Source organism: Callithrix jacchus, chromosome 21 (genome assembly GCF_049354715.1).
Source record: "Callithrix jacchus isolate 240 chromosome 21, calJac240_pri, whole genome shotgun sequence".
Taxonomy (NCBI): Eukaryota; Metazoa; Chordata; class Mammalia; order Primates; family Cebidae; genus Callithrix; species Callithrix jacchus.
Window position 1 is genome coordinate 33,023,584 of NC_133522.1, and position 10,924 is coordinate 33,034,507.

Consider the following 10,924-nt stretch of genomic DNA (forward strand, 5'->3'; position numbering starts at 1 on the left):
CTGTGAGTCCATCAAGCCTCTTTTTCTTCCCAGTCTTGGGCATGTCTTTATCAAACTGCTCCTTTCAAGGAAAAGGAGAAAAATGTAAAGTTCAAAATGTCTGTGGTTAACCACATAATCTGAGTCTTCTAGTAAATACTATTTCCTGGGAGAAGTGTAGTTACTTTGGAAGGAATGTGAACTTTTAAAGTTATTGATGTACCACTTAGTATTTAAAAGACAGTGATTTACAAAAGGACTACCCAGAAAGGCCTGGGTTTTCCAAGATTTCTCCAAAACCCCTCAGGTATTCCTGATGAGCAAGTAAAGCATTTAGAGGGTTTGGCTCACCACTTACATCTACCCTCAATGTAATTTATTAGTCATTGTTTTCTAGTTAATAGCAAAGTATTTTCACATACTTTTACTTATGGGATGTAACTGAGGAAGAGATTCAGATTCAAAAACATCCAGAACTCAAACCTCTTTCCATTTAATTTATGGTATATACCAGGGTTGGCAAGCTGAATCTACAGAACAAATCTAACCCATTATTTGTTTTTGCAAATAGTTTTATTAGAACACAGCCATGTCCATTCACTTACTCATTCTTTAAGGCTACTTTTTTTGCCACGACGGCACAGTTGAGCAACTGTGACAGAGATGGTATTGACAGGATAGTTATTGACATGATTGACAAAGTTGTGAATATTTACTATTCGGCTTTTTACAAAAAGTTTGCCAACCACTGGTAAATATTAGAAACATTAGTAACAAACAATATCATAAATTTCTTTCTTTTTAGCCATCACATATTCCAAGAATACAAGAAATGTATTTCACTAGAACAAAATCTTCTATTTGGCCATCATGCTCCACCTTCCTCTAGAACAAAATCTTATTCCCAAATAATTTAAGAAAACAATCCAGTCTTCAGATTCAAGGTTTGTGTTTTCAGGTTTCCTTCCCAGGAATTAATTCTCACTTCAAAAATCAGACACACACTTCCAAAAGTGTTCTTTTATTTCTAGTAACATATATTGTATAAATACTCTATTTTATATGCACTTTCACAAAAGCGATATAATTTAAAAGTTTTTCCATTAGAAATAAATGTATAAAAATAAATATGTTATTATAGGCATTTATTACTAACTATAGTCCTTCTTGGAAGGAACACCCAAACCAATACTTATAAAGTATGTATAATTTATAGTAACATATTTTACTATGTACATAAGGAAAAAATCGTATTCTCACAGAAGAGCTGAATAGACATTCACTACTAGGATATGACTATTGGACCAGCTGCTGGAGATGGACCTGCTACCCCTCAGCAGCCTCCCCACCATGAGACGGTGATATCAATGTCCCCAAACCTGTGGGATTCTGTTCTACACACCCCATTTTTGTTCCAGCATTTCATCCTCCTTATGCGATTGTACTGACCTTCATGAGACACAAGTTACTTTTATACATCCATATTCCCAAAGCAGGTTTACATGGTAGGAAACCAAAAAGTTGGGGGTACTAAGCTCATTGTGTCTCCTCTAGTGTTTTTACCAGCACCTAATACTTCACCGCTTTTTTTTCCACTGTAGACTTAATGAACTTTAATAAATACATGGAATTGTTTTGTCCTCAAAGTGAATTATACAAATAAAGACTGAGATGGTACAAAAATGGAAAGAGGAAGCCGCTTGAGTCATTTCACATTGCTGATGCCTTCTCTCATGCTGAACAATCTGAACTTATTTTAGTTCTTGGGAGAAATAATGTATAAACATTCTCTGAAACCATAGCAGCCATAAACAGTGCTGGTCAAAGATCCTATTTGTACTCCTTTCTCCCCCCATTGTTAGTGAGGTAAAGTAAAACAGGTCTCAGTAAAATCTCATCTTTCTCCTGCTATTCATTTCCCAACCCCTATGATACAAAGTATTTGATAAGTACCAGGAAACAGGGGTTGTTATAATTCTAACTTTTTTTTGACAATTGCTTCTGTATTTTGAAACTTGTATAGATGTAACAAAAGAAATAATAATAATAATGCCCTGGGGCTTTATTATGCTATATCACTGCTCAGAGGTTAATAATCCTCACTAACTATCCTATCACATTTGCAACTGGCAGCTTACTCTGATGATTCAACTCCTTTTCTTTCTCCCATAATCCCACCTTACTGAAACACCTCCCTGGTTACCAGCAAGATACACTGGATCCCTCCAGCCTTCTTGATTTCAGTGCACCAGTCCTTCCTCACTTTGCCTTGCCCTCAAAACGAACACTGCTTAACTGCATTCTGCCATTGTGCAAAAGTCTATGAAATGTTTAGGTTTCTTTAAAGGATCACAGTTCTCATGGGATAACACCCCGCCATCATGGGACAGACACTTCAAGGTTCTTTTTTTGTAACCCTTCCCACAAGTCTTAGAACATGATGACCACTCCCCCAGCTGCCACTGGGGGCAGGGATGGTCTGCACAAGGTCTGGTGCTGGCTGGCTTTACTTCCTTTGCACACTCTGAAGCAGGCTGTCCATTAATGTCTCGGCATTCTACCAGTCTTCTCTGCCAACCCAATTCACATGACTTAGAGCATTCGCCCCATTCTTCAATGACCCATGCTGAAAAAGTGGGGATAGCATTGAAAGATTCCTTCTTCTTCTTTATGAAATAGGTGTATTTAATTTTAGGTCGAAGGGTGTTGCCCACAGTAAGAACCTGGATGGTCAAGGGCTCTTTGAGAGGGCTAAAGCTGCGAATTCTTTCCAATGCCGCAGAGGAGCCGCTGTACCTCAAGACAACACCTTTGTACATAATGTCTTGCTCTAAGGTGGACAAAGTGTAGTCACCATTTAGAATATATGTGCCATCCGCAGCTTTGATGGCAAGAAAGCTGCCATTGTTCCTGGATCCCCTCTGGTTCCGCTGTTTCACTTCGATGTTGGTGGCTCCAGTTGGAATTGTGATGATATCATGATATCCAGGTCTGCAGGTGACAAAAGCAGGCATAAATCTCTGATTCATTGGCTTCATTAGATTATTTCACTTAAAAACACATTAATCTTTTACAGGGTATGTTTTTTACCAGAACTGTTGAAAGGACCATTTAAATTATAAGGTCTGTGAGTAGGTGTTTTAAAACTTACTTTGCACTAGTAACTGATCCTGATATTTTCTTACATGTAGATCCATTTCCCCCACAAACACCACATTTATCAAACTTCTTTTTGGAGTCTATGATGCGATCACAACCAGCTTTTACACACTGTCCTTGCACACAGACAGAGGTGGAATCTGGGCTACATGGAGTACCATCTACAACCTGAAAAAAGGACACATGTCTAGTGTTACATACGAGCAAAGGGAGGCGATGGTGCTATGATGTGTGAACATTTTCTACTTTCGTGACCATGCTAGTTAAAAACAGTACCCTCTACCATTATGTATTTCATGCATTTACCCTTCACTTTGGCATCTTTCTCTCTCTCTCTTTTTTTTTTAGACAGAGTCTCGCTCTGTCACCCAGGCTGGAGTGCAGTGGCACGATCTGGGCTCACTGCAACCTCTGCCTCCCGGGTTCAAGCGATTCTCCTGCCTCAGCCTCCCAAGTAACTGGGGCTACAGGCACCCACCACCAGGCCCAGGTAATGTTTCTGTATTTTTAGTAGAGATGGGATTTCACCATATTGGTCAGGCTGGTCTGGAACTCCTGACCTCATGATCTGCTCACCTTAGTTAGTCTCCCAAAGTTCTGGGATTACGGGTGTGAGCCACCATGCCTGGCCGGCCTGTATCTTTTTCAATACTACATATAGACATCTGAAGAAATTAGAGATTTTAAAAAAATTATTTGTCTATTGACCTATCATTCCTCCAGCTAAGGTCAATGAAAGTAGAGCTCTGTCTTTGTGTTCACTGCGGTATCTTCAGAGCCTAGAATAATTAATATCTGGCAAGAGTAGGTGCTTCGGAAATCACTTGCTGAATTCTGAATCTGTAACTTGGGAATATTTTCATAGCCAACAGTGCTAATGACACAAGATCATCTCAGTCACATTAAATTCCATTTTCTATCTCAGATACAGATGTAACCCCTTAGCAAAACAGCAAAAAAAAAAAAGATGTTTTCCTAATTCAATATGTGTTTTCAAATACAAAAATTACCAATACTCAGACTTCCATTTCAATTATTCTGTTTGCACCTGCTACTGCCAGTTACCCAGTCAGACGTGATCTCAGTGCACTTGGTAGAAATAACGTATAAACATTCTCTGAAACCACAGAAGCTAGAAACAGTGCTGGTCAAAGATCCTATTTGTACTCCCTTCTCCCCTCATTGTTAGTTACCGAGGTTAATGTGTGAACATATAATGTATCTACCTATGAGGTGTATGTGAAGCCTAGTAACACAGAGGAGCTCTTGATTTTCCAAAAAGCTTTTCTTTGTATATAAAGGAGTAATAGTAAGCAATTTCAAGCACGTAAAGTGTTAGATTTAAGCTTCATTCATAACTGAAAACAATACAACTCAAAGCAGGTGGTTGCCAATGAATGTAAAAAAAAAAGTTCAAGTTTGAAACTGAAGATATGTTAAAATGTAAAGCAAAGAAAGCATAGCAAAAATTGCATGAAAAGGTAGCAAGTCTAGGTCTTGGTTTTTAGGTAAAAATAAGGTAAAGACTAACTACCTTGGGCTGCAAAACGAAGAAGTAGCCAATGCCTTTGGCTTGGCAGATGAGCTTGCATCTGTCCTTTGGTGAGACGCCAGCATACTTGGGAATCCATTCCACTGCGGGCCCACTCCCAAAGGAAGCTTTTGAAAACTCATTGTGTGCCTCACATTGCTCCTCTCTAAAGGTTTTTCCTGGAAAGAGAATAATATGATAACATTATCAGTTTCCAATCTTAAGCCACCTGATTGTGGGCACATTTTTTAATGCCATTTCTTAAAATCAGAGTCCACTGCTCCTCACCATTATTGTCTGGACAGTCTTCAATGTTACAGGATCTGTAGCGCACCCTTTTGCCTTCACAGTACTTTCCTCCGTTCTTTGGGACTGGGTTGTCACATTCCCTCATTGTGTACTGGACTCCGCCGCCGCACGTTCTCGAACAGTCTCCCCAAGGCCCCCACATCCCCCAGCTTCCATGAAAAGGAGTCTAAATGGAGACACAAATCATCAGCATTAGAGTTCTCTAAAGAGAGCTTTTAGGGTATCAAAGAAAATGATTGAATTTTAGAATCAATTCTAAAAATAAGCTATTGTTTTATTCCTGCTAGAGGACACAGATGGAGATGTTTAACTTGGTATCAAATCTTTTACCATCACTTTGTACTTTTCAATTCTGAATATGATTCAGTAGAAAAACTCACATCAAAATGCTTTCTGTCGGTTTTGTTCACACACTTGCCGTTGATACACCATTTTCCTTCTCCACAGTTGGTGCCATCTGCCCAGGGGAAGTGTTTGGTTTGGCACACCAGCACCCCGCCAGAGGTGCCGGTACACCACAAAGTGGTGCACGTGCTGGCTGCATCAGGGCAGTGTTTGGAGTCCTCCCCAAATGTAAACTGGCACTGTCGGTTGGCATCGTATGAGGTGCCAGGGAGATCAGCCGGGAGCTGTATGGGATTCTGGGGCTTGTCCATCAAACATTCCCCTGCAAAGGAAATGCCAACCAATATTAATACAGAGTTAGTGAGAGCATGCAGGGGTAGATCCCATTTCAGAAAATATTTATCATATGAAAAAATATATAGCAAAGTGATTTGAAAACTGTAACGCTAGAGGGAAGAAAATGCTAAAGAGATTTGGATTACTATAAAATCTTATCCTGAATGGGGTATTTCCATATAAACAATGACAGGAAATTACTGATCTGCTAACAATGTGAATGAATGGACTTTGGGAGCTACTCAACCAGAAGCACTATTTTTTATTTGGAATTAAGATCTCAACAGGTAGGATCTTGACAAGGAGAAGTAATTTTGAAGGGGGGAAAATAAAAAGAACAAAAAGGAGAGAGTTCATTTAACTAGACTTTATGCATGAAAGGTTGGATGCCATCTAGAGAGAACAGCTAGAACATCTCACCATGACCATTATCCAGAAATGATGTAATCATGTAGGCACTGCACGGAGACCAAGGCTGGCTATGGTCCAAGTTGGAAAGCATTGACGCCATCATGTGGGAATCCCGGTTCACACCATTAAGGCTGGCACACTGCTTTGCATCATCATGCGGCATGTTAAACACGTGGCCTAGGAAGCAATCCAAAACCCACATTAAAATATGGATCATGGCCAGGTGTGGTGGCCTATACCTGTAATTCCAGAGGTCGAGGCTGGTGGATCATCTGAGGTCAGGAGTTCAAGACCAGCCTGGCCAACATGGTGAAACCCGATCTCTGTTAAAAATACAAAAATTAGCTGGCTGTGGTGCTGCCCACATGTAATCCCAGCTACTGGGAAGGCTGTGGTAGGAGAATCACTTGAACCCATGAGAAGGAGGTTGTAGTAAGCCAAGATTATGCCATTGCACTCCAGCCTGGGAGATACTCTATCTCAAGGTAAAATAATAATAAATAAAATAAAATACAGATTATATGCAGCAGGTTATTTTTTCCCAACAGGGTTGCTTCATTTGTCCCAAAATGATATTTCTAGAAGAAGAAATATATTTAGGAGACCATGTATTTTTTTAGTCCATGTCTACTTTTCACAGGGTGTAAACAAACGTACATTTCCAAATGCACATTTGGAATGTACTACTATCTTATTTTTTACTCTAATAAAAATGACCATGTTTGAAATGGTAAAAAATATTTTCTATAGTTTCTAAGATGCACTAGGACCTAAAATAGTAATATTACCTACAGACTCTCCTTTTTCAATTAATATACTGTTTTACCAGTTTCCATTTCTGAATGGGGCTTAAATCCTACTTTGAATCAGACTTACCTAATTCATGGGCTGTGGTGAAGGCAGCTTGTAAACCATCGTCTTCTATGACAGAGCAGCTTCTGCTTGGATCACAAACAGTTCCAACATCAGCCATCCCAAGTGTATCACAAGTCTGTGACCCACACAAATCCTACAAAAAGCAAAGGCAAATCCTTATTAATAACAGGAGCATGAACCTTGGGATCTAACTTTTTTGGTCAGATGTGCCTTCACATATGCTTTGGAGCATCTACATTCGTTATTGTTGAGATAAGAAGACTTCATGTGACTTTAATCAAGCTTTGTTCCTAATGCTTTTAAAATAGAACTGTGAAACTTGAGATATTAAAATTACAGTAGAAATAAGATAAACCATACTAGCCAATTACGCAAAGTTAACTGCAAAAACATTAGTGAAATGCCTTTTGTATATATCTGTTTGGTACAACGTAGACTCCTAAGAGGACAGTGTCACAACTGGTACCATCTTCCTCTTACCTGTCTGGTGAAAAGAATTGCTGTGTCATAGTGCTCTGTGTCCCGGTCACTGGGTGGGTTGTGCTGCTTTTGCCAGTTGCAGAAGTTCCGCAGAGTGAGGGCAGCATTGGAAGTCACTTCTGGCCCTTTCTGTTCCTCGTGGATGACCAAGATCTTCACCACCACTAGGCTAACTGAATTACGAATGCTGGGGTGTTTGTACAACCTGGCTGCCACCGAAAACAAGGTGAGAAGGTAATGCTTTAGACCACTGCCGTGGAATTCTGCCATCGACTGGTCTGCCACAAGCATGGTTTCCACATAGCGGTGACTGGACACAAATCGCTTCTTTCTTATGCTTCCAGTTCCTGTAAAGAAAAAAAGAAGTTTGCTTAAGGTCAGGCTAGCCAAGAATAGTTACCTTCGTAGCATATATTAGGACAGCCTAACCAGTCAAAGCAAACAAAGCAAAAATATACTCGGAACAACAGTAACAAAAATATTTGCATGTCTTCCGTGAAAGTGTTATTGTAAAAGTTCTCTCCTCTCCTTAGACCACGTGCTCCTCTGCCTTTCTTTAAATAAAAAGACCACGTGCTCCTCTGCCTGGTGCCTGTCTCTCTCTCTCTCTTTCTCTCTCTGTGTGTGTGTGTGAGAGAGAGAGAGAGAGAGAGAGAGAGAGAGAGAGAGAGAGAGAGCGCGCGCGCAGGATTTCTTCTGTTCTCTTTAAAATCCTACAGTCTGAACAAATCAGTTATGTACATCATCCTACCCAACTGTAGTAAAATCTTGGAGCAAGGGTGGCAGGCAGAGGCCCTGAGTCACTCTTTCACAGGCGAGGATTCAAATCCTGAATGAGATCATCAGGCTCCACGTGGAAGGCCTCGGGTAGGGCCTGGGCTGCTGCCAAGGGGCTGGGCCTTAAGGAATCTGACTGCACAGCTCTGCTGTCTCATTCCAGGGGTCCCTGGGGTGCTCTGCTTTTGCCAGTTCCGGGCACAAGGACCACCCACTCTGCCCAGCAGCCTTTGGCCAAACTCCCACTGCCCCAGGGAAAAAAGTTCTGGCTTCCTGCATGATGGAGTATTTGGAACAGAGTCTTCCATTCCTGACTGAGACCCAACCTCTAGGGAAAGTCCTGATTTTGCTCCCAGGAGCAAAGGAGCAGGGGGAAAAGGGAGAATTACTTTAAAATGACACGTGAGAGAGTTAAAGAAGGAAAAAGGCACCGAAGTGAGAAAACAAAAAGAACTGGAGAGTAAGCACTGTACACAACAGAGAAAGCGTAGCAGGAACTTTCAACAGTGCTAGAGAGCAGAATTATGGCTGCGAGAGGGAGTGCAAACTGGGAGGCGGGGCAAGCCCGGCAAAGACCTCCCAAGCAGGTTCTGCAAAGGGGCCCAGCCGCCTGCAGCCAGCCCGGGTCAGCCTTATAAGGGGGGAAGGGGACAGAAGCCTGCAGAACAGAGATCCCAGCGCAGCCGCTCAGGGTACCTTCCTAGGTCATCATTCCTCCTCTGCCCTCTCCACATCCGCCCTCCCGTGAGCTCAGGATGCATGCACAGGCAGCGGTTACAAAACTCAGGGCAACGTTGCAACCCGGACAAAAGGCACACACAATCGTTAAAAAGAAATACACAAGAGCGGAAAGAACTCGCACAAGCTCCAACTCACTGAAGGTGGAAGGAGTCAGGTTACAAACTCTCCCTTCCCGGTCTAAATGCTTTGCTTTAGTTTGCAGAAAATCGTTTGTCAGGTTTTTTTTTTTTCTTGGTTATTCATTATTCGGGCAAATGGAAGCATGTTTTCTAGCTGAGTTCACCAATCCAAACCTCAAACCACATTCCTCCACTCCAGGTCTCCGTGCTGTCTGCGGACTTATGCTCCCGCCTGCCAGCAGGAGTCTACCCTGAAGTCCCGTGGGATAGAGAAAGTGAGGGGAGGAGGATGAATGGACAGACAAGCGAGAGCAATACTTCTACCTGTGGGCTGTCCTACGCGTTGCAGTGCCGGGTCCTGCGGCCGCCACTGAGCCCCTTCCTCCTCGCCCTCCATCCCTTCTTCCCGGTCCTCTGTCTCCGGTTTCCCAGTCGACTGGGGCTCCTCGTCCACGACCCCGCACGTGCCGCCTCCGTCGCCCTGCCGATTCCGCCGCAGGAGATGGAACTGTAGTGGTGCCGGCTGCTTCTCCCCCGGGGCGTCGGTGGCTAGGCGCTCGCTGGCGGCGGGCAGTGGCTGGATGAAATACGCCTCACCCCGCAGGTAGAAGGCGCCGCGCACGCCTTCGCAGAGGCTGAGGGCAGCAGCGGAGCTGGGATCTCCATTCACAGTGCCTGAGTAGAAGCAGTGCGCCAGGTCGGTTTCCGGAAGCGGCGTCTCGGACCCGGGTCGGCGCCCCAAGTTCTGGAGCGTGAAGCCGGGCGCCAAAAAGCTGCGGTCGGGCCGGAGCTCCAGATCCAGCTGCTGGCCAAAGGCGTGCAGACGGAGGCGCGTGGTCCCGTGTCCCGGGGCGCGTTCCAGCTCCGGCACCACCAGCTCCTCGTCCTCCTCGGCTGGGCGCCGGAGTGCGTCCGACACTGCCAGCAGCGCCACGGCGAGCAGCAGCAGCGTGGGCGTGGGTCCGAGGCACCGAGACCCCCGCGCCCGCTCCGCCATCCCCATGTCGCTGCCCAGCTTGCGCCTTCCGAACCCCTCGGGTACAGCCTGCTGCATTGGAGCCCCACGAGACACTGCTTGCAGCAGCGCACGGAGCGAGGGAGCTTTTAGTTCGGGTTGGGAGAGTAAAGCTTCGCTGGCCTGCTCTGGATTGCTAAAATTAACAATTTCTATTATTCGTTGGAGGGGAGCGCAGAGCCGGCTACGGCCGAAGCTCCTGGAATCACTAAGAGGAGGCGCTGCAGTTCTGCCGGCGCGCGGGAAGTTTTTCTTCCAGCGCCAAGTTGGAGTCACTGAGACGCAGGAGCAGGCAGAGTGGCTCTGCGGGGACAAGAAGCGCTCGGGGGCGCCTCCGGGGCTGAGGCCACGCGGGGTTTGGTGCCTGGCACCCCTCTTCGGCGTCCGCCTTGGCTGCGGTATTGCTCACTCTGAGCAGGGATCTCCCCTCTTGGTCTGGTAGCGCACCCTGGCTTTGCAATAGCCCCTGGCCCGGAGCTGCTTTCCAGCGAGTGCAAGAACCGGGCAGGCGGGCCCGTCCTTTTATAAACGCCAGTGAAGGAATACCGCCCCCCACTCCTCCCCCTTCTTGGCCCTTTTCCATCCCAAAGACGCCGCCCCAGGCTCAGTGGTTGCCGAACCCCGCTCTGCGCTGCTGGCTGGGGCGGGGGAGGGGGCAGCCTCTGCGCTGGCTCCAAGCCACTGCTTGTCAATCTGGGGGCGGAAGGGGCGCTGTGACCAACACTTTGTACTGCTGGGGCCACTGCGGGGAGAAGACTCTCCCTTCCACGGCTCTTCTGCCTTGCAAGCTTCCTGGACCACCCTTCCAACCCACCGCCCCTCCGGTGTGGTGACTCAGTTACCACG

The 10,924-nt window shown here is 45.0% G+C and overlaps 1 protein-coding gene across 1 annotated transcript; it reads right to left on the minus strand.

The window, feature by feature from the left end:
- Positions 1 to 533: 533 nt before the first annotated feature.
- Positions 534 to 10,573, minus strand: ADAMTS1 (ADAM metallopeptidase with thrombospondin type 1 motif 1). The gene is made up of 9 exons (XM_008986529.5): positions 9,388 to 10,573; positions 7,427 to 7,773; positions 6,947 to 7,079; positions 6,080 to 6,247; positions 5,359 to 5,645; positions 4,958 to 5,144; positions 4,673 to 4,848; positions 3,131 to 3,306; positions 534 to 2,970 (listed from the first exon to the last, which is right to left on the minus strand). The coding sequence occupies exons 1-9, from the start codon at positions 10,115 to 10,117 to the stop codon at positions 2,271 to 2,273; spliced, it is 2,904 nt and encodes a 967-aa protein (XP_008984777.1). The 5' UTR covers positions 10,118 to 10,573; the 3' UTR covers positions 534 to 2,270.
- Positions 10,574 to 10,924: the final 351 nt, after the last annotated feature.

Bases quoted from the DNA above. Each gene is read 5' to 3' on its own strand.
- ADAMTS1 (XM_008986529.5), bottom strand. From the start codon at position 10,117: ATGCAGCAGGCTGTACCCGAGGGGTTCGGAAGGCGCAAGCTGGGCAGC. The intron at 6,248-6,946 runs GTAAGTCTGATT...ATTGCTTCCTAG, and splicing joins CACCACAGCCCATGAATTAG to GCCACGTGTTTAACATGCCG. The intron at 5,646-6,079 runs GTGAGATGTTCT...TTTCCTTTGCAG, and splicing joins ATTTCTGGATAATGGTCATG to GGGAATGTTTGATGGACAAG.